The sequence below is a fragment of the Camelus bactrianus genome, chromosome 3 (assembly GCF_048773025.1).
Source record: "Camelus bactrianus isolate YW-2024 breed Bactrian camel chromosome 3, ASM4877302v1, whole genome shotgun sequence".
NCBI classification, from domain to species: domain Eukaryota; kingdom Metazoa; phylum Chordata; class Mammalia; order Artiodactyla; family Camelidae; genus Camelus; species Camelus bactrianus.
Genome location: NC_133541.1, coordinates 88,112,368 through 88,136,471, shown reverse-complemented (window position 1 = coordinate 88,136,471; position 24,104 = coordinate 88,112,368). Strand labels below are relative to the sequence as shown.

The 24,104-nt window shown below is 38.4% G+C and overlaps 1 protein-coding gene and 1 long non-coding RNA gene across 6 annotated transcripts in view; one reads left to right on the top strand and one right to left on the bottom strand.

Moving 5' to 3' along the window:
• Nucleotides 1-122: 122 nt before the first annotated feature.
• On the bottom strand, nucleotides 123-23,699 carry LOC141577076 (uncharacterized). Its single transcript, XR_012505615.1, has 3 exons — nucleotides 23,562-23,699; nucleotides 3,693-3,930; nucleotides 123-894 (listed from the first exon to the last, which is right to left on the bottom strand). It is a non-coding gene; the product is annotated as an uncharacterized LOC141577076 (long non-coding RNA).
• The window catches only part of ZNF608 (zinc finger protein 608), a 101,091-nt gene continuing 98,334 nt past the window's right edge, over nucleotides 21,348-24,104 (top strand). For 2 of the 5 annotated variants that reach the window (XM_074360585.1, XM_010971544.3), the window contains exon 1: nucleotides 21,489-21,628. Coding sequence is in view for 1 of the 5 variants with exons in the window: in XM_074360586.1 (XP_074216687.1) it covers nucleotides 21,587-21,628 (42 nt within the window). In the remaining 4 variants the exon portion in view is untranslated. Of the gene's footprint in view, nucleotides 21,629-23,380; nucleotides 23,962-24,104 lie in introns of those variants that run through there. The other 3 variants (XM_074360583.1, XM_074360586.1, XM_074360584.1) reach the window with 3 other exon arrangements.

Here is a 24,104-nt window from a genome sequence, read left to right as displayed (position 1 = left end):
TGGCTTACTTCACTTAGAATGATGATCTCCAGATCTATCCATGTTGCTGCAAATGGCATTATTTCGTTCTTTTTTATGGCTGAATAATATTCCATCACACACACACACACACACACACACACACACACACACACACACACACACACACACACACGTATGTGTGTGTATATATATATATACACCACATCTTCTTTTTCCAGTTATCTGTTGATAGACATTTAGGTTGTTTCCATATCTTGGCTCTTGTAAATAGTGCTGCTATGAACATTGGGGTGCATGTGTCTTTTTGAATTAGAGTTTCCTCTGGATATACGCCCAAGAGTGGGATTGCTGAATCATATGGTAACTCTTAGAATTCTCCCTTCTTTCTACCTCACAGTTTCTCTCCCCACCTCCGTCTTATTCCCCTAAACTGTGGATTTTTTAAAGAATTTCTTTTCATGAAAACAGTATCTTGAGCCATATTTTTATTGTGGGTTTTCTCAAATAAAGTCATAAAGTTTGCATTCATTATTTGCTTTTAACCGTATAGACAGACACGTGGACCTATGTGGTTAGAGCTCCACATTTCCATAGCTTTATGCTTCTGAAGAATTTCAGCGATGGTTTGCTTTTACATGATAAAGCATCACATGCATTATTTCCCAATTGGAGCCTCTTGATTTATGAAAATGAAATAGCAACATTATGAAAATGATCCAGCCAATGTTGGGAGTTTCTTGATAACTTCTGAATGCCAGTTTTTATTATTAACTTAGCCTAATTTTACCAATGGATATGAGAAAACACAGGAAAATGATATCCTGTGCCTTTATTGGTGAACTAGCGAGACCACAGTAGTCAGTTACTTCTTCAGTCTTTAACAGCTGACTGGAATCCCAGCTTTGTGTTACCCTGAAAGCAAAAAGCCAGCAATGGAGTCAGAGATGTCCAGCAAGCCCTCCTCCTTTGGGTCCCTTGGCCACACAGAACCAGGACATGATGTTTCTGGGGCTGGCCCTATTTTAGTTGGGCAGTGCTTAGTTAATATTCCCTTTAAGAAAAGCATATTTGGGGTGCTTATTTTAAACCCAATTCAGAGAAGTGGTCTACTTTTAGGAAAGGAGCTCTTCATGGATTTTAATGAAGGACTGGGAGCAGTCAGAGGTACAGTTCTTCCTGCCTCCATCATGTTCCCTCATTTTGTCTTCTAATATTTTCTTCATAGTATTTCTTACTATCTGAAGTGAGCATTTGTATTTACCTGTTTACTTCCTTATTATTTCTCAGTTTCACTAGAATATAAACTCCATGACAGCAGGGACTTTGGTATATATAACCCCTATCTATATCTTTTGTCTATAATAGAGCTTGGCACCTGATGCGTACACAATAATATTTGTTGAATGAATGAATGAGTGAGTGTTAGTAATATGGTGAGTGTCCAGACATAGCTTCTTCTAAACAGATACATCAACATTGAATAGATTTCTGATTCTGTAATTCTATAAATATTTAACTAGTATGGAAATGACCTGATTACTTTATTTTGATTATTGTTTGGTATAAACATCAATTCACTGGAATTAATTGCAAGCCAATATCCAGTGACTCTCTACGTCGACCTTATCATATCTACACTAGAATGAAAAATCACATGCAAATAAGTGACACAGAATCAGTGCAGGATACTAATGAGAGGTTTTAATTTTGAAACGAAGTTTAGATGTAGGGTCTGAGTAGTTAATTGTATTTAGATTCATTGATAGTTTGTGGAATTCATGCACTGCACCCGTACCAACTAGTCTCTGAATCAAGGATTGGTCTTGCTAAATCCAGTCCTCTTACTCTTGCTCCCGTCTTTGAAGGTCAGTGGTTGAGCATGTGAACTTTGGACTTTTATGAGCCAAGCTCCAAGTCTCCCACCATGCCTCCATTTCCTCCTCCCTAAATGGGATAATAGCTCCATCTCCATTTTGTGTGTGAGTGAGACTTTAAAGAGAGGATTATGTAAAACACCTAGCTCCATGCTTGGCATGTAGTACTCAATAAAAGTTAGCTATAAGCGCTAAGTAATAGAAGTATCATTATTCTCTTTTTCTGTTATTCCCAAGCCAAGTTTGGTTAGCTAGTCTTAACTTCTCAAATCTATTCCTTCTGTCTACATTATCTCCAGTTCAAGGTCTCCCTCCAGATAGCCTTTAGAATTTGTTGGACCCACTTCTGCTCTTTCATTGGAATGGATCATTCAACACATCTGCCTTTATTAATGGCTGTCCATGAACTTCATTTTGTCTCCTAACCCAACACCACCAGCATTATCCATCTTGCCCATTTCTGGAATCCCAGATTTTTAACCCAGCCACCACCATGAGTCAGTCTCTACTTTGGACTTAAAAAATGGTTTCAAAGATAGCTCTGAGTAACTGAAATATTAGAACAGTCATGCTGCTACCTCAAATGTGTGGTCTTGGGCAAAACATACATAAGCTTAGTTGCAGTGTTTTCAGCTGCAAAATTAAGGGAGTCGGAGTAGAATATTCCGTAAGGTCTTTTCCGGCTAAAAAGATTTGATTCTAATTATGTAATATATTCTTTACTTCCATACTTGCTCAGGTTAGATTTTCAAATAATTTCTACTATAGCAAAACATTCAACCTCACTATTGTTTTATTAAATATTAAACTAACTGATCCAGATTGAACATTTGCTATTACGTTCTCATTGCAACATCTCCTATAGCTATCAGTTTCTAATATCAGTTTCTGACATACTCTTAGGCTGATATGTATAGAACTGATTTGACTCCTCTGTCAATTCATACTGGAAATGCAATTTCAGTATATAATGTTAGTACATTTATTATACCTGTTTGTATGACCCATAGCAGTCAAGATGGGGTATCATCCAACTACAGGCTTACTTGATAGTTTCACTAGTCAACATATAAAATGAAAATGCATTGCTTTTATAGCTGGCTTTATGTTTTCAAAGTACATTCATACATATTAACTCCTATGACCCTCACAAACTAATGAGGTAAGCAGAGCAAGCCTCATTGTCCCAATTTATAACAAGAAAAACTAGGGCACAGCAGAAAACTTAAGTGGCTTGCCCTAGGCACCACAGTTGATTAGTGACATCTAGGACAGGAACGCGGGGTCCTAACACTGAATTCAGGGTTCTTTCCATGGTGCCTGTCCCCATTCACAGCCAGCTTGTTTATCTCACTAAGTGCTAATCATCAAGCCCTCTGCTGCTGTAAGGGATCTCTCCTACCCACCAACCACATCGCTTTATTTGTGCAGAATTAGTCAAGGAATTATTATATAAAATGTAAATACGTGTATATATAGGCACACACACACACATAGATATACACACATATGTATTTATATTCATGTGAAAAGCTGATACAGGTTATTTCCAGTTTTCCGTTTTAGATGCGATGTGTTGCTGGAGATAATAAAAATTCTTGCTGTGCTTGGCTTTATTGCCCTATTACCTCCTCTGGTCTGGATCTTAGTGTGGAAATCATCTCATAATCAGCTAAAAATAATAAGCAAATGCTAGGATTCTTGTGAAGAGTGGGTAGCATGACCGATAAGGGAAGCAGAGAAAAATACTTACCATTTGAACTGTGAAGTTCATTCTGTTTACAACCCTGAATGAACTGTTAGGTGAGATGTTTACTCTCGCCGACTTCCACTCACCTTCAGTTTTATTACTATAACACCAAGGGCCTTGGTATTCATCTCTTTCATCTTCAAAAGCCTAGATGTTTTAAAATGTTGTCCCATCTTCAATCTTCCATCACTCACCCCTTTCACACTAGTGAATCCTTCTATCATAGTAGTTGTCCTTCCATTGCTTTTGGTTTGCAGATTTTGTAAAATCAGATTTCATTTGTTTCCTGCTCAGTTGACTACCTGTCTAGTCACAGCTTAAACCCTGTAAAAGAAACATAAAAAGAGTAGAAAGTACCATATGTCCCCTTGAAGTATTGAAACACAAGGTATATTAAAGAAGGAACTAGAGAAAAAATATATGACAACCTACAGAAAACTGGACCGTGTAATACACACTGCAAAGAAATAGTGAAATCAGAGAAGTCACACATTATTTGAACTAGAAACCATGGTGGGTTTAGACTCACTTTTTAACCTTGGAAGAATTGTATGATTTGGATTATGGAAACCAGTGAAAGGAATAGTGCATTATAGGTACAGTCATATGATGTTGGTTTTAGGAAGATAGCACAGAATCACAGAAAGGTGGGGAGGAGGGGCTTTGGACTCTAGACCTGGTTCAGATTCAAGTTTCGTGTCTTCCTAGCTACAATAATAGGAGTTGCCATTTGAATGCCTATTTTGTACCAAGTATTATGTGACACTCATTATTTCATTTAATCCTCCAAATAACTTTGCCAGAGTTAGGATGCCTGACATGTAGTAAGAGCTCAATAAATGTTTGTTAAATTATTTAATACTAGAAGATGGTCCTTATTTTGTTTACAAGGAAGCCAAGGCTCAGAGAACTTATATTACTTGCACAAGATCACACAGCTCACAGTTACTTTTCTGGGTTGGTTATGGGTTAAATGAAATACTCTGGCTAAAGGTTTAGTACAATGCCTGGCACACAGAGAGCACTTAAATAAATATTAGGACAGAAAGTCTCACAGAAGTAAACTGATATGGGATGAAAAAGGAACAATAAGGAGAGCAGTAGCATAACTATTTTTGGATTTCCAGCAGTTTAAGGCAATGTGTTCAGAGTTGATAGAACTTCAAATGACCCATGTAAAGCAAATATTTGATGAGATGTTTGCTTTCATGCTCAGCCATGGCCACTGTTACTTAGTTTTTTTCTGTCTAATGATTTGAATCCTAAGCATGAAAGAGACAACTAAATGACTCTTCCTGGAATAACCTTTATTTTGCACATTTAACAATGGTTTAAGAATATTTTCTATAGGGGTATAAAATGTTGTTTGATACTCCCAACTCATATAATACCTTAATAACTCTTTGAAGTGTTGAAATCAAACCATAAGCTTTTTGAAAACGACCTAAGTATCCATAATTAGTCTGTTCAGGCTTCCATAACAAAATATCACAGACTGGGTGGTTTGTAAACAAGAGAAGTTTATATTCCACAGTCCTGGAGACTAGTAGTCCAAGATCAAGGTGCCACCAGTGGTGAGAGCCCACTTCCTCAATGAAGCACTTCCACCATGGTGGCTGTCCTTACTGTAACTGACCTGGCGGAAGGGCAAGCTGGCTCTCCAGGATTTCTTTTATAAGAGCACTAATCCCATTCATGAGGGCTCCAGCCTTATGACCTAATCACCTCCCATAGACCCCAGCTCCAATACAGTCACATTGGGCATTAGGATTTCAGCATATGAATCTGGGTGGGGGAGGACATAAATATCAGTCCATGGAATCCGTCAACTGGAGATGACATAATAAATTACAGTGTTTCCATCCAAAAGATATTATGCAGCCGTAAAAAGAATGAGATAATTTATATGTACTGACATAAGATATTTATCATTTATTCTTTTTTTAATCATTTATTCTTAAATGAAAAAGTAGTTGCAGAAAAATTGGAATAGTGCAATTCCAGGTTTGGCAAGGACAAAACTACATATCATGTACATGCTTGTAAGTGCATGGGAAAAAGTTATGGAAAGGTACCTAGTAAACTACGGGGAGAAATTTCTACCAGAGTAGGGAGTCTGGTAGAGTGACAGGAAGCTTATGCCTTTTTACTTTATATACATTATGTATTGTATCCTCTTTTTTTTAAAGCTATTTAAGATGAGCATGATTATTTTTATTTCTTCAATTTAAAACTCAACAGGGATTATACCAAGATAGTGGCCTAAATATACTATATAACTCCCCTTACACCCTAAACTCCATTGAAATGATAGAAAATTGCCTTATTTACAAGGGCTGCAAAACAACATGGGTTGCCATGAGAGGACCATAGAGTTTGAGAAATTCCTGAAAGCTAGAAATCAGTGGCAAGAAGAAAGCTACTGCAGAGGTGGAAGCAGTAATCCCATCAATGACCTGCCAGGTTAAAGGTCGTGCGGAGTCCCAGCATGAGCCTCAGGGCACCTGAAGAACCACTTTGGAAAAAGCTGCACGAACAGGGTGCAACTCCTTGCTCCTTTGCCACATCGATGAACCGCAGGAAACAGATTATTACCCTCATTGCTTTTGAAACAAAACAAGAAACTGAAGTGAAGCCCTCTAGCATGTGAGTCCACGTCGGAGAGGAAGCCCTGCGTAACACAAGGTCTGCTGAGTTGGGGGTTTGGGGGCGGGGTGTATGCGGGCTTCAACAGCGGGCCTTTCTTTTTATGTAGTACTTGCTACTAGAATAAAATCTTGGAATCTAAAAAACTAAAATAATATAAAAAAGAATAAAACCTTGAAGAGGGGTCCCTGAAGTGGGTGTTCTTACAGGTTTGCCCCCGAGACAGCACCTCAGGTAGCTTACGAATGCCAAGAGGAGCTTTCAGCCCAGAGGAGAAGCCAGGAGTATATTCTTCTTTCCCAGAGGGCGTGATAGCACCAGATATTTGAAGGAAAACATTTTGAAAAAGAGGCCTTGAATTCAGGAAACAGAAGAATGAAATCCTGGGGGAAAAGTCTCAAATAATAGAATTGTGTGTTTAAACTAGAAAAAAAATTAGTATTGTGAAAAATTCAAGAGCATATTCGTGAAAGAATAGGCTGATAGGAAAAAGGAACATTAAAATTTTCAGAAGTGAAAATTAGGATTATTGAGGGGGGAGGGACAAAGTAGCGACAATTTAGGGATTAACAGATGCAGACTACTATATATAAAATAGATAAGCAACAAGGATGTACTGTGTAGTACAGGGAATTTATAGCTGTTAGCTTGTTATAACATAATGGAGTATAATCTGCAGAAATACCAAATCACTGCTGTACACCTGAAACTAATAACATATTTTAAACCAACTGTACTTCAATAAAATGTTATGATTATTGAAATAAAAATCCTCGATAAGAGAAGTAGTAGAATGGATATGATATGATCCAATCAAGGAGCAGAGACATTGATCCCAGTATCTCTACCAGAATGCAGGACAAAAGGACAGTGTGATGGGCTGAAATGTGTTTCCCCCCAAATTCATATGTCAAAAGACCGAACCAGTCACATAGTCAGAATATGACTATGTTTGGAGATATCGCCTTTAAAGAGGAAATTAAGGTTAAATTAGGTCATATGAGTGGGCCTTAGTGAAGTCTGACTGGTGTCCTTATAATAAGAGGAAATTTGAGCACACACAAAGACATACCAGGGATGCCTGCCCACGGAGGAGAGGCCATGGGAGGACACAGCAAGATGGCAGCCATCTGCAAGCCAAGGAGAGCGGCCTTGATCTTCCAGTCTCCAGAATTGTGAGAAAACAAAGTTCTGTAGTTTAAGCCATCCTGTCTGTGGTATTTTATTATGGCAGGCCTGGCAAACTAATCCAGACCAAAACATGGAAAGTATGAGAAGATAGTTAAGAAATACAGAAGATACAGCCAGAAGGTTTAGCATTTATTCACTAAGACTCCCAGATAGGTAGAACAGAGATAACGGAAGAAAGAACAGAAGCAAGACAAATTCTCAGAATTAGAGACAAATAAGAGTCTTGACAGAAGAGTTTCAGGTTTGCTAAGCAAGATTCATTTAAAAAACAGCCGTAAGTACACACATTGTGAAGTTTAACAAGTAAATCAGAAAAAAAGTGATGTGAGATTCTCTTTGAATACAGTAATGTATTTGCAACCAAAATGCACAGTGAGTTTGTTGTAGCCCAGCCAGCCTTTTTGACATCTTTTCTGTCTCCCATTGATAGAATCAAAGTTTAGAAGCTGCTTTCTACAGATCTCTTATTTCTTTTAAGTAAGGAAATTGAGCCTTAGAGAGATTAACTGGCTGGGTGTTTTTAAAGACATAGTTTCAAATTTTTGGACACTCTCTCAGAGACCCCCCTCCCCCAGATGGATCTCTGTTCCCTCCCTGTGAATCTGAGTGGGCCTGTGACTGCTTGGACTGAGACAGTTTGGCACGAGGGCAGCCAACTCTTCTAGGTTTCCCAGGACTCTCTGGGTTTTAGCACTGGAAAGCCCCCAAGAAACTCTTCAGAACTAGACAAAGCAGGATAGTTAGTGACCAGAGAAGTGAGTTAGGTGCCTTCTAAGGTTAAATCTTAAAATTCCGGGAAGCTATTACCGCATTCACTAGAAGACTCACTCTTGGAGCTCTGAGGTGTCATGTAAGGAGTTTGACTATCCTGAAGCTGCCATCTTGGAATGGCCAGGAGTAGGTGTTTAGATCAACAGTCCCAGCTGAGCTCAGCCCTCCAGGTATCTCCTCAAGGTGCCAGAAATGTGAGTGAAGCTGTCTAGGACCCTCTAGGCTAGCCCAGGCTCCAACTGAGTGCCACCAAGTAGCCTCTTTTGGTACCACATGGAACAGAAAGATTTATCAGCAAGGCCTGCTCTTATTACTGACCCTCAAAACCATTGAAATAGATTGGTTGTTATTTTAAGGCCCTAAGTTTGAGAGTTGCTTGTTACATAGCTGTAGATAATTAGAACAGTGGCTGAAATTATCAATAGATTCTCAGGTCTACGTCAGTTCTGATCCAGTGTCGGGTCTACCACAACTCAGCATTATGACTTTTTTTTTTTCGTCCAGAATTTGTATAGATCCTCTTCTAAACTGAGACATAGCTTTCTAGGTATTACATACACTTATTGGTCTATAGTAAGTAGATGTTAAAGTAAACTGTCTTTTGAAAAAGGAATGCTTTTTTTTAAAAAAAAACATATTTCTGGCTCACAATATATTTTTATATCACTCTGCCTCTAATCAGGGAGGGAAACCTAGTAGTAATTTGAGCAGGGAAATTTTAATATAAATAGTTATTCAGTATAATGGGATTTTAGTAATGAGGGACTGGCTAGTAAGAAGTTAAGAGAACTTTAATGAATGTAAGAATAAAAGATATATAATATAATATCAGAAATAATACAATATAGTGTAGCTACTCTCCCTGGTGCTGAGAGAAAACACCCAAGGAAGAGTTCTCTGGTCCCTCACACTCAGAGCTGAAACCCAGATCTTTTGGAGACAACATGGCCTTGGCTCACTGGATGGCAAAGAAGTCTTTGTGGAGCCCTGCTAGCAGAACTTGCAGGAAATCTGCACCCTAAGGTGTTGGAGAAAGCTGTGCACAGGAAAGTATCTCATAAGAGGCATTTAGCTATGATACGAGTACCGGGCTGCCAGGGGAAGTTGCTGGTCACTGTGTACTGCAGGACCAGTGTATGCTGCGGAGCTTGGTGCTGGAGAAGCCATCCATGCTGCACGAACCTGCCAAGTGATGATACTAGAACCAGGATGCAAAACCCTTCCCTTCTGCAGTGTCTCTCCAGTGCCCTCTACTAACAAAATTTAACATTGTGCCAGCTGGCAAGAAAATCTATTTAAAGGCTCAGATCTACTTTTACCAAGTTGGCAAAAAGGGTAAATTCAGAGCTGAGTGGCTAAAAAAAGATAACTGACAGTTATTATGAAATATGCATCAAGATTTCGCTTTATCATGTCTGGAACTTCTCATATCAAGTTCTATAAAGGATTATCCAGATGTTTCCAAAAGTGAATATTTTAGATAGGGATGGTCATATGCTGAAATATCAAACTCATTTTCCAATCATAATTTTTATGTGAATACCATTTTGTAGAGTACCAAACCATTAAATGTTGTTTCCAAAATTATTATTAAAAGCCCCGTTAGTGATGGTAAATAGGCATAAGATTTCTTTTTAAGGATGTTGGGGCTATTCTAAAATTAGATGTGATGGTTGAAAAATTCTGTAAATATACTAAAATTCATTGAATTTTACACTTAAAATGGGTGAGTCTTATGGTACATAAATTCTATCTCAATAGAATTTTTTTTTAAATAGACCCTGTATACTCAACTTTTCAAATGGAGAAATAGACAATACATATTTAAAGATCTGAGAAATGCTAGGTAACCTATTTTTCCACTGCTAATTCATTTAATAATTTTAATACTGTTATCAGATATTATACGCATATCCAGTACCCACATTTTTTCCTTTTTATAATATTTTTTCCTGAGCTACAGTATTTTACGACGCCTATAAATCTTTTCTGATTTTTCTTAAAAATGATATACCAGTCCCAATGATTTTTTTCCATCAGAACATCTTTGAATGTTTTGGGAAATATTTTTAGAATATTTTGTATAATCATCTTTAGATACAGTTTGATTCTATTGGCAACAAAATGATATTTATTATCCTAGGAACTTCTTTCTTACTTCGAATTTATTCTATTGAATTTAAATAAATTTTCTGAGATGGCTGCTAAGGTTGCAGATTATTTTTGCTTTATTTTCTTCTTGAAACAGTCTCATCTTGGAAGTTTTGTTTGTGACCTGGGGTTCTAACTACCTCGGTGCTAGAACTGTAAATCCTGGGCCCTGTTTTCTAATACTGACCTATGCCTCTGCTAAGGAATATAGGGAGTCCATTACTTGGTTCCTCATTTCTAGAATGTAGAGGTTAATGACTTTGTAGAATTAGGTTCATCCCTAAGTGACCATCCAACTTTTTAAGAAATTTTGAAAATAAAATATAAAAAATGGGTCCTTTTCAAGAATGACCCAATAAGTTTATTTTTTGTATCATCAACTCTATCACAGTGTCTGCAATATAAGTGGTATTTAATAAATGATATTTAAGTAAATGCATAAAATAATGTTACAAAATAAACCAGTGAGATTTGATGAGAGCATCTGCATTTTGTATTGAAGCCAGTGCCTGAAATATGGATCAATGACAAACATTCACTTTGGGCTTACAGATAGCTCTAAGTACAGAAGCCTTTTACCTTAGACACATGTGACCCAGTGGGATGTAAAGTTGGACCATAGAGAAAAGCCCCGAAGTTCCTTCTTATTTTTATCCTCTAAACCCTGTTAAGAAACGGGGAGACCAATTTACAATGATACACTCATTAAATGTTTTGTACTTTGACAAGATAAATCTGTTCTACTATCCCAAGATTTTTCTGGATATACTGAATTATTAACAGCTCTAGGTGTCTGAATAAAAAATTCTAATCATCTCAGCCTCTGGTCCATGAGCTATTTGACATCTACTGCCTGCTAGGACTGTCCTGATGTCCTAGGACAGCACTGATGTCCTTATGCTGCTGCTGCACGAGGGGCAGTCACCTTGTTCAAGCAGCTCCCCAAGTCTCTACTTACTCCCTCCACTTTGAGTTTTCTGTGCTAGAAATATTTGTACATAATGGATGGTCTTACTGTTGACACAACTGAGTGGTCTTCCTCCCTGTCCCTCCTTTCTCAGCTAGGATTTGTGTCCATCAGTGAACCTCTAAAACCCTAACTCCTCTCTCTACAGATGCCTTTCTCTCAAAATGGATGTTGAAAGCTGTTTCACATTAACAACAGTAAAAGTCTCCTCCCACACGTAGAAGTCTACTCATGTATAGAAGTGCGGGGTAAGTTCATTAATTTCTTCAAACTACCCTTCTCTATTCCTTTTCAACAGCAAGCTTCTAAAAAGAGTGGGCTTCATTCGATCTTTCCATTTGCTCCCCTCTATTTCTGTCCTGAACCCGCTGGTTTTTGCTACCATTTTGCTTATGTTGCTCTTTCTATGATCACTAAGTCTTTCCCCCTAGTAAAAACCAATGGAGGCTTTTTCAGTCTCACACTAACTTGATTACCCTCATGCATTTGGAATTGTTGATAATGCTCTCCTTCTCAGATGTATCCCTGACCTGTTGGTTTTTTGTTTTTTTTTTTAATCTCTCTGCTCACTCATTCATCATTCAAATAGTTACATTTTCTGCTGCAAATTTCAATGTTGGTGTTCTCCAGGGAGACCATTTTTGACCCTATGTTCTGTTTGTTGACAATAACTTTGGCTTCAATCGACATGTTTTCATTCATAAAGAGCTATCATTCAACAGGTTTTCATTCATAAAGACCTCTCCCTGCTCTGGTTAGTTTATTTAATTTGGCTGTAGTAGGTTCCTGTAGAAATTGTACTTTCTAAGTTGAGAACTTTTAAGTTCAGAGTTGGCTTATTGCATATTTATTGTTGTCATTTGTCCACTAAATATACTTGTTGACTTGAATATTATTTCAAGACACCTTGAGCTGCTCATTAACCATTATGATCCCCTACATTTTGGGGGAATCTTTTCTACTGTCCCCCATGTAGAAGTTCGATATAAGTTTATTAAATTAACAAAATTTTTTGAACATTTGATTCCAAGAACTCTGCCAGGCATCATGGATGATGGATGATATAATTCATTTATTAGTTTCTGGTCCTTTTCTGACTACCTTTTCTTTATATATATAAATATGACTGTAAATTAACTTATAGGAGTTTCAAGAGTTTTCCATAGGTGTACTAAAGCTAGGTCATTCATTGCCTTGTGATAAATTTAAACTCTTCTTCATAGGGGATAAAGGCTGTCCTCCAGTCCAGTCTGGCTGAGAGCACCCTTTTATACATTATAAAAGGCCGCCCTTTCTCAGGCTGATGCAGTTCAGTGCCAGGGCACCTAGCTTGGTGAGCAAAGCATGAGCTGGATGCCAGCTTCCATTGCTCCCTCACCAGAACACCTCTGTGTGGGTTCATAATGGCCCCATCTAAAGTAAGGCTGCAACCTCAAGCCCGACCTCCATTCCTCCCCCTCAGGGTCCCTGTGACCTAACGGAGCTGGACTAGCACTGCTGTTCTGTTCTTTTTGCCTCTCCATCTGTGCTCATTGTGTCTCCTCTTCCTGGTGTGGTCTTCCCTCCACCTCCGTCCTACTGTGGGACCACAGTCTGACCTCCTTCTGCCCTAGGGCCTATGCTCATTCCTTACATAACACTAGCTCTTCTCCAAAGGAATGCTTCTTGTACTTACTATCCTAAACTAAGTCCTTTCTGGAGTTTGGCAAGTGTCTTATCTCAGCTATGAAATCTGAAGCATCTCTAGAACAGAGATGATGTATTATTCCTCTTTGTATCTTCTGTGAACCTGTATAACACAATAGAAGTTTGTTGAATGAATATCCCAAGCTGAATCACAGGAAATGAGTTAATATTTGTAAAATGCTTAGCACAGTGCCTTTCCCAGAGTAAGTGCTATACAGGTGTTTGTTAAGTAAAATTAAAGGTTGATAGGACATGAGTTTGGATTTGAGAGGACTGTTGTTATTATAATTAATGATAATTGTGTCCATAATTTATTAATAGACTCAGAAATACTTTCCTCTTTTATCACTGGACTTTCAGTAATGTGGAACCGTAGATAGAAACATTGCTTTCTTTTTATATTCTGTTCCTTTTTCTAATTACATATCATTTCTCTCACAGTGATAGTTAAATCTCATTATATTTAATGATTTATCCATTTTCTGCTATAACAGTTTTATCAGTGACTCCTTGTGTTATAATCTCATTATTTCACAAAATTATACCCTATTTGTTAAGAATAGTAGCTGTTACCATGATTTCATCTTCTTCAGTGCTCTTTTTAATCTCAGTGTCATAGCCTTCTTTGTGAAAAGATTAAACATTTTTCCCTTCATTTAGTCTAATTCTGTTCAATGTGGCTTATATATAGCGTCTTTCACTATATTTGCTATTTTATTTAAAGAATTTAATTCTGTGTCTGAACTGTTGGCTTCATTTCTACAACTCAATTTCTTTGAATAAGATAGAAAACATGCACTGAAGAAATCTAAATTACCAAAGTTTTTCTTTCTCCCAGTGTGTAATATACTTGTAATGAAATATTAAATCTTCATTTCTTAATTTCTATTGAGTATATTTCTATATGGGATTTATTTTTTTCCTTCCTTATTGAAATATAGTTTATATAGAAAGTTACAAAGAGTTCAAATAGTCTCCCAAGTGCATATTGAAAATATAAATAGAACATTACAGATTTTTACCATATATGGCCCAGCAAGTGAATTTGACCTAAAACAAACAAACAAACAAAACAGTGAGTAAACAAATGGTAGGAAGCAAGTATAATCTGCTGCTTGTTTGTATACACAGCATTATCCTTTGAGACAATTTTACCCTATTGGGTTAACGCCAAAAATGTTCCAAGGCCAAGGAATAAATTGTGTTTCTGAATAGCTCTTCCTTCTCTAAGACCTAGTAGATTTATTTCTTTCACTTTTATTAGAGAAATTCCCAAATATATATGTGTGTATTACATAAAGAATATTATGATCCAGTGTATATATATATTGCTAGTCTCAAAAATGAGCAGTAATGTCATTTTTAACCTCACTCTGCTACCCATTATAGTAATTTTTTAAATATTTTACATTCACTGTTGTCTGGAGCCATGTTTTGGTGGCAGTCAAGGGCAGTGGTTAAGCATCCACACTCAGGCTGGGCTTCCTACATTAAATCTTGGCTCCCCCAAGATTTGGCTTTGCTACTTGAAAAAGCTTATTTTTTCTCTGTCTCAGTTTCCTCATCTGATGATGACACCTCAGGGGGCAGCTATGAAGATTAAATGAATCAACACATATGAAGAATTAAGAAGAGATTTCTGGAACATGGTAGGTCACAGATATATTTCCTATTATTATTCGCTATCTTAAATTAGAACCCTATTTTAAGTTTGAAAAAGTTGTGTATGCTTACGGCATTCATGGATTTGGGGGGGATAACCATGTAAATTTTAAACAATTTAAAAAATTATAGATAAGATGCCTTAATTATGAATAAATATATTTTTTCTCCTTTGCTCCTAGATGTGGTTTGACATGACTACTTTTCAGTATTAAACTAGAAGTGTTTTAATTTCATATTTTAAGTTTTTTAAATCTCAGAGGAAAAAATTCTAGTTGGGATAGTGTTTAAGATGTAAAAATTAAAGCACATGTCAGAACAATTTGTTAATTTAACTTTTGTGGGAGTTCCTCTAAAATCAAAGGAAACACCACAAGAACCCACAGACACAGAAAACGTTGCAATAGCATTAGAAGAGTGGGGACAGTATAGCTCAGTGGCAGAGTGCATGCTTAGCATGCACGAGGTCTTAGGTTCAACCCTCAATACCTCCATTAAATAGATAAATAAACCTAATTACCGGCCCCCCCAAAGAAAAAACAAAGCACAAGTGAAGGATTAAAAAAATATTGTGAGCTATCTTTAAAAAAAAAAAAGGAAACTATGGTTAAAAGAAATGTCGCCGTACTTTAACTTTTATTTGTAGCAAATCCCAAATATGATCATTACATTTTAAATGTGCTTAAAAACAAAGCAAAACAAAACAAACAAACCAACAAAAAAAACCAAGGTTCTTCCCTGGATGATTTTAAGAGTCTTGAAAAAGGAAGACACAAGGAAAGAAAAGAAAGGAAAAGAAACAAAAAGGTGATTAAAATGTTTTTGGAAGGAGAGGGTCCATAGAGCAGGCTGGCTTGCAGTGCACGTGGAGCTATAGAGAAACCTGAACATACTGGCCCAGGAGTCAGCCAATCAGAAGGCTGAGAACCATATTTCCATAATGATGATTGGCTGGTGGACTGGTGGCTCAGCTGAGCTGAGGATGGGACGGAAATGCTCTGCTGAGAAATAGCAAAACAACTTTCTGGCTTTCTGTTGTTTATTGCATATTCTCCAAATGATTGTAGTGATTCATCCTTTAGGAAAGCTTGTTTTGAAAACAAAAGAGGCACAGTTGTTCACAACAAAAGTGATACTCAGCAGCCAAGGAACTGAGTATAAATGTACTCTTTTATTTTTCTTTAAAATAAACTTAAGTCTCCTGATTTTTTTCTAACCAAGTGTGTTAAGACTTCCAAGGAGATACCTAAGGGTTTAATTTAAATTACAATTTTGACCGGGGTTACGATTTCTGATAAGCATCATCTTTGCTTTATGAATCTGTCAGCTTTGTGAAATATGCACAAATATAATGTAGTTTGTAAAGTGTGGGAAAATTCTTAAGTCCTAGGACCAAAAGTATATGAAATTCTCTGACAATTAAGGGGATTCTGCTAATCTCCAAAAGAAAGCTCTATTAGGAAATCTTTTTATTGCAATCTATATGAAAGCAAGATACATTTACCTGTGTATTTGGTGTTATTCTCACAAACGTTTACACATATCTAAAAATCCACAGTCATTAAGTCATAGTGATTTTTTAAAATGACAAGAGGAAAGGGGAAAATGGGAGGCAAGGTGGAAAGATGGAGCAGAACACGGCTGTACCCTGCTGCCTTTTGGCCCTCTCCTGCTTGTTGGTTTGTGTTTTGTTTTAGTTGTTGTTTTACAATCAAATAGAGCAATGACAACATTTCACGTCCTCGTTTTAAACGTTGGTCTTACATTCATTCTTTCCACAAACCATCTTTCTGGAAATGAGAATAATTCCATAATGCAGATTAAGCAGAAGTATTTTTCAATCTTTCCCAGTGACCATTCCTTGGCTAGCTAACAGACCAGCCACTCAGAAGCAATTTTCTTCAGGCTGAAATTATGTGCTGACCGTAGCAGATCACTTCCCATAATAACCCTTCCCCCACCCAATGCTAAATACAATCTGTCTCCTACTCACTGTAATAACGTGCAAATGACTGTAATTTTGCAGACAAGAAACAGCCCAAAGTGAAACGTGTCTAAACAGAGGTCGATTTGAAAAATCAGGGCTATTACCTAAATCTGTAAAATACATATTGTAATAAAACCAACAACAGCAATCTCCAATAAGTAGTTTTTTAAAAATGTAGCTTGTGTTTTGATCTTCATTATGCACCCGGTCTCCACTGGCATAAAAGAAAAATCCTTTTCCAGAAATGGTTTCATTACATGCGATGAAAATTGCCTTACTTTGCTAACTGATCTGCAGTCCTTGCTTGGGCATCGGTTCAGATATAGTAGCACACACCACACTGTAAGGGCTGGGCCAAGGGGAGGTAAAATTTCAGACACTTAACACTGACCTACATCGCGTTCTCTCCATGTGAGCAGTATACAAATGCTTTCCTTTAGAAGAATGTGCTGCTTTGCAATATTTTACTGGGTTCCCTAGGACTACATGGCATAAAAGGGACATGATTTGCTGCTTTTCCTTTGGGATTATTTTCAGCTTGAGGATTGGGAGGAGGAATGGATAGATACCTGTACATAAAGGGAAAAGCTCCTCCTTCTTTAACAATACATTTCTTCATTATTAAATTTATTGTAGCCATGAATTGGAGCATGGAAAATGTGCTTTATATCATTTCAATTTGTTTAAGCAAAACTATGTTAGAAAGATTTTTGGAGATAGATAGACATTGTTCTCCTTCCTTGGATGTAGGGTCCCTCTGTTCCACTCTAAGGAGCTTAAATGGCATGTGAACTAATAGGGCAAGGAAATGACCTGAAAAGTTAACACAGCTTAGTGTTATAACATTATACAATGTGTGTAAATGTCTATATTCACAAAATGTATATCAGAATGTCTGAGAATCTTCCACGATGAGTCCATGGCAGGGTGAACACCATAGGTGTCTTTCTTCCCTAGCGCCCCCCCCCCCCCCCCCGGCACCCCTCGTAGGATCTGAAATATTTCTGTGCTGGGTCCTCTCTCTCCACTTGACATCTGCTTCTTGGCACTTTACTTTGGTCCTTTGATACTTCAGGATATTGCAAAAACGACCAATGTTTGACCAAGAACACTGCTTATCTCTTTTTGGGGACAATTGTCTAGAGATGGATCCTCCACAGAAACTTGAATTGGATTTAGTAAACATGTATGAAAAGGCAGAGAGAGTTTCCTCTGAAAGACCTTTCCTAGGTAGGAAGTTAGGAGATTACTCCTAGGTAAAGGGAAGAATGGTCTAGTGTTTGTGTGGGTGTCTTAATAAATCACCAACTCCATTTTCCCTAAAAACCCAGTCAGGTCACCTCCCCACAGCAATGAGGCAGGTCTGTTGATAAACAACCCCAGACAGATAAAGAGTCTTTCTTCACAATCTTCTTGGGCAGCCAGAAGGTTTCTCGTTATGTCCAAATTAAGTTCCTTTTCCCATAAATTAAGCCCATTTCCAGGTAGGTTTTAATTTTTATAACTTTGCTTTCTGCTTTTCCCCTTGGTCTTGAGTAACTCTCTAGTGTCAAGGTTGGCATAGATTTAGAAAAGCCACAGCCAGGTATAGGCTCCCTTCCAAAAAAAAATTCAAGAAGTTATTTCTGATCCTTAATAATATACCACAAATCAGAGGAAACGACACTGAAGAAAGACCACCGTGTTTTCCTGTTAGTGCCTGAAGCCTCTGGCCGCCTCAGCATTGAGCTCTCTGTCCTTAAAAAGGGGTAAAAGTCTTGTGCCAGGACCTTTTAATGACCTAGTAATTGAAGCAGTATGTGCAGGGGCAGAGCTGGTGGTGGTGGTTATTGGAGGTGGGATAGCATTCTCTAACTGCTCCCTTTACACTATCCTTGTGCTCCTCCCACACCTTCACTCCTCCTAGACTCCTTTCCAGACAGTTCCTCCCCTCTACCACATCTCTGAGTAGCCAGGCACTAAAATGTGAAATTACAGAGTATGCATATTATACGAGAGTGTACTAGTATGGTCAAGTATACACATGTAGACATTAGTTCTCGGACTTGTATGCTCCCTGTTATTCTGGTAAGAGATGAAGATAACATTTTCTTCTCTGAAATATGGTAGAACTTCCCAATTTTGTGAGGGGAGTAGCTCTGATTTTCTAAGCCAGTAGTTAATTATCTTCGTTTCATTCATCAATTAGCTGATAGCCCTCTGCTGTCTCTTGATTGGCCCCTTTGTCAAACAAAACAAAACAAACACGCACAAAGCCAGCATAACAATTCTTGCTGATTCAAGTCTCTTGGCAGAACTTGGAGGGCAGGAGGTGGGGGTGGGGTGCAAATGGAGGGTGGAGATGTTGGTATGGAAGGAAAATGCTTTAGTTTATCAAAAATGGTTTGGGTTAAAGATGTGATTGAATTGGTCATACGCCTCTATCTTTGACCGAGTGGGGTTTATTAAAAAGGTTTAAGAATTAGGGTTAGTTGTTGAAGTTAAGGTTAGATTAGATTATTTAAGTATTAAGAAGCCCAAACTTGGTTTTAGTTACACTAAATCTATGCTGCAGACCCTGTGATTTGCTTTTTCCAAGGAAGTGTGTTGGAGGAGCGCTTCTACCTTTTCGAACTTTATCAGGTCTTTCCAAGTCCAGTTGTTTTAAGAGCTAATCATTGATTTTTCCAAGCTGATATAACATACGGGATAGCCAGGGGCTTCTAAAGGCTGAAATGTAGGTGATACTCCAGGGACACAGGAAGTGCCTAAGAATGATCTGGTCCTTTGAGGGACCACTCGTCTAAAAGAAGACAAGTTAAAAATTAATGTGTATCTCCCATTATCAGTGGGACACACACAAATGGTAAAATCTGTACATTCAAAAATATAAAACAAATATCAAAGTTAAAATAGAGGAGAATTTTATTTGTTAATGTGTGGCTTTGATTTGAATGTCAGTCTATTTAGGAAGTTGGAAGGACTAGTATAGACTGCATTCCTCTAGTTTATATACCCCAGTGAAGGATGGAAACTGCTGTATATTACTATTTGCAGCATCAAATCTAGTTCATCTTGGGTAGTGAAACAACTAATTGGCATTTTTAAAAAAATGAACTAAATATACTGAAAGCTCAAACACGAATCAATAGACATTATTTAAAACATGTGACATAAATATTTTTATTGATCCGCAAAGTCATCGCTGAATATTTACATCATAAGCTACCTTCTGCTAGCTCTAATTCACTTTGTATGTCCATTTGACTCAGTTAAGACACATTCTTAAATTGCAATTGTCATGTGGAAATTACAAAGCCAGTGGTACTGGGTCTTTAAAACTTGGGATCATGACGCTTTCAAATATATTCAGAGTACCCTTTGACTTAAAATTTTCCATATTACAGCTCCTAAAAGTGATGGAAAATAACGATGAAAAATTAAAACTAAAAGTACTCTAAAGGCTTAATGTATATAAATACATTAGCTTAAGTATATTAGCTGTTACAGGACAATGCTGAACTTGTTATTTCATATTAACCTATCTTGTCCTGTGACCTCAGAGTCTCATTAACTTGGTTGGCATTTGTCCTACAATAAATTCTAAAATATTTTTGTGTTCTTGGTGGATTGCACCGTGCAGGGTTCAGAGGACTTTTACACCCGCCTCTCCCCGATAGTGTTAAAGATTTGGGGTAAGGGGAACTCTCAGAATCGCTTGGTTTAATAATAGTACTGGAACTATTTAACGAGTTAATCTTCCTAGTGTATTTATCTCCCCTAAATAGATTTTTTTTTTTTAAATGAGGCTGGCCCGAGGTGTTAATATTGTTGGTTGGGACCTTATTTTATTTTATTTTATTTTATTTTTGGAGCTGCTGAGGACAAGGTGGAAAAGCTTTGTTACTGATTCCAGGGAAGAACCTTTCACGTAGTGGTGGTTAAATGGTTGCCAGCGTTCACACTTCATTGCTTGTGGACCAGAAGACTGGAAACAAAAGGGTTACTTGTTTCCCCACCACCGCCTTCACCCGTAGATCGATTTTTCTTATTTAATCAGCGAGTAAAATGAGAGACACAGGGAAAAAAAAAAAAATTGGAAGAAGGGTAAAGTGGTGGGGGAGGGTTGAAAGCCAGAAGCTGCAATACAGAAAATCAGTCTTGGGAGTTCGCGCTGCCGAATCCTTGCAACGCGGAAGGGAAGCCAGCACAACACTTCGTACGGCCAGCCTCCCTTCTCTCCAAGCTACGCGCTAGTGGCTCATTTGGCTTCCCTCAGCCACCGAGCGATCACATACATTATTTCCCCCAAGATAACACAATCAAACTTGTATTTACCGACATCCTCTCCTCGCAGCCTGTTTGAGATTTGTTTTAATAAATAAGTGTTTTATGTGAATGATGTAGTAATTGAAACGGGCGCACCATTTTTTTTTTCCATCTTACTGCAGGAGGTTCCTCAACCCCAATCTGGTTGGAAAATAAAACGCTTTGTCTCCACAACCACCCCCCACCGCACCCCCACCCGCTCTCAGTGTGTGTTTTATACGTGTGTATATCTCAACCCCCTACAGTAGCCAAGAGAAAGCAGCTAGCCAATGAGAGAGCCCAGTTTCATAAAAGCTGCTCTCTGATTGGCCGGATGAGAAAGGGCAATGGGAACAAAGAAAAGTCCCTTTCAGGTATAGAGGCTGAGAGCTCCTTTTGCTCCACTCCCCCTGTGTGTGTTGTGTTTCAGTCCTGATTTCAGTGTTGCAGAACAAGCTTGTGTGTGTGCACCAGGGGGATTTTTCTTTTCTTTTCTTTTCTTTTTTAATTTTTGCTTTTATAAAAAATACACAGGACGGTCTGTGACATTTGATGGTCCATCTTCTTTAATAATAAATTTGTTGAAGAGATTATAATTTCCAAAATAAAGCGGCTGCAACCAAACACATTCAATGCAGTTAGAAGGAAAAGGTCAACTCGATCCAATACAGACCGTAAGTACGGTTGCGTGGTGTGTCTCTATATAGCACTTAGCGGGGACTTCATGCAGGGGAATGTGCGAGTTTTATGCATTGAAATGAGGAACTAGTTACAGGGTTTGGCTTTTGCATTGAGAACAACAACCCAAGAAGGGTGAATTTTTATTCAGAGGAGGGTGAAGCATTTGTAACTTCTTCACACAAATTAAGCTTGACTGGGCACTCGGGGTAACTTAGAGTAAATTACCTTTTGGGCTCTAACCCAAGGAGAATAAAAGTGACACAGTTACAAATCCTGATATGCAGTGTCCATTCTCTAGCGCACCTCACTCCTCCCTCTCCTATCCTAGCTGGGCAGGACCCTTTTCCAAACCGAGCCAGGAAAATGGGGGCAAGGGCAGAACAAGTTGATTTCTGTCTCTTGTCACATCTAGTGCCCAATAATTTAATATTAAACAAGGGAATAGTCACCCATTACATGTAATGGTTATAATTACCATTTTCCACCTCCTTAAAAAAGCAAGCAGCAAAAACACCATTAAGGAAAAAAAAAAGCCCCACCCAACCCAAACAAACCCACAAATAGTAACAATGGTGTGTTTATTACAGGACCTGGCTTGGGAGCTAGCAAAATGTTTTTCTTTGTTTAAGACATGACGGGGGTGGGGGTCCCTAAAATCCAAGTAGCTTGGCCGTGCCCTCCCCCCTCGCCTAGTCGTCCCCATCCCTGGCCCCTTGGGAAAACCGACAAATTGGAGATAAGTTGAGGAAAGGTTTATAAGGTGTTTCTTTAAAACATCTGCTTTGCTCTTGTGCTCATTACATTTCACTCCTTCCGAACTTCCGAGAGCCTAGATCTGCGAGAAATGTTTCACATTCATAACTTGTAGCTGCTCCCACTGCAAGGGGGGGGGGTGGCGGGGTGGGGGGAGAGTGTGTGCAGGGGGAGGGGAGAGACCTTCAGCTTTTTTTTAAAGACCAGATCAGTATTTTCTTGATACGCTTGTCACCATTTTTGTTCTCACGACAACCAATTGAGCCCTTGATCCTCACGTGATGTGAAAGGCTTGCACTGTAACAAAATCGCTCCTTTTAGATGGTTGGTTGTTGCTAACTCACCCATCCCCCTCTCCCAGCCCCGACATTTCCAGCAAAGCGACTCTCCACTTCCAATCCATCAACAATTCATTACTGCTTTTAGCTTCCAAACGCCAGCTAATTAAAAATACTAAGCCAAGCTCCGGGGCCATCTGACTAAACACAGGAGGGGGTGGCTGAGGGAGGAGGAGGAGAGAAAAATAAGTAAAAGGGAGACGCACCGTTTGCCGCGACTATAAATGGGAAAAACTGTCCTGAAAAAGGTCGCCTTAGAAAAAAATCTTTTTTTTTTTGACTCTAATTATCGAATTACCACATGACTGATTGGCTTGAGCGACAGCGGATTTTTTTTTCCCCCTCAGGGACTATACTAGGAACTCGGTTCCTTTTTCTTGAAACAACATAAAACAGGAAAACATCACATCCTTTAGGTTTCGAAGACTGAACCAATTTTAAACGCCGTTATTTCCCCCACCCTGCCGCTCCCCGCCCCGAGCGAATGCTGTTATAACTGGTTTATCAGTTCACTGAATCATCTGCTTAACCCCCCCCCCTTCTTTTTCTCCTCTAGCTCGTTTTCTCATCCCACCCTTTCCTCCTCCTCTTCCCCACTCCATAACTGACCCCCCCCCACGTCCCCCTCCTTTCCTCTTAAGTTAGTTCAAGAAATCAAATCTGTCAGGACGGGCGGAAAAATGCCACTTCCCAACTAACAGGCGGAATCCAGCCCAGATTTTCAGTCCTTTCTTCTTATTCTTTCTTCCCTTTCACTAATTTATCCCGATGTTAGCACATTCTGTCTTGTTACTAGCGGACGCCTGTAGGTTTGCTACATGGGATCATTACTTACTGATCACGGTGACTCTGAAGTCTGGAACTGAAGGCGGAATGAGAAGTTGGGAAAACTTTTTTCTCTAAGCTCTCTCTTTTTTAAAAACTATTATTCTCGATGCTTGTTAAGAGGGAAAAAAACCCTTTGGTGCTTCTGTTGTGAATGTGAAACATTATCTTCCAGCTGTACAGTGACACATTTTTTTAAGGAGAAAAGGACTGATCCGTTTGCCAAAAGGGGGGGTGGGGAGGTGGAATAATGTTATCGAGTGATTATTCTGGCTGAGATGTGTTATTTGGTTCCTTCCTTCTTGATCATTTGGTGTTTAAGTAAAATGAGGCACAGGCTTGTTTGCCGAGTGGAGTGGGAAAGGCATTTTGATTTGCTGGCCTAATTAAAAAATGATAAAGGATTAAAGGTAAGCAATGTCTGTGTGTGTGTGTGTGTGTATGTATATTTATTTATTTTTTCTTGACAATCAACTGTTAAAAAGGGGCTGATCCCTTTTAAAACCGTTTTAACTGATCTTTGTCAAACACACACTCATTTGCGGTCATTGAG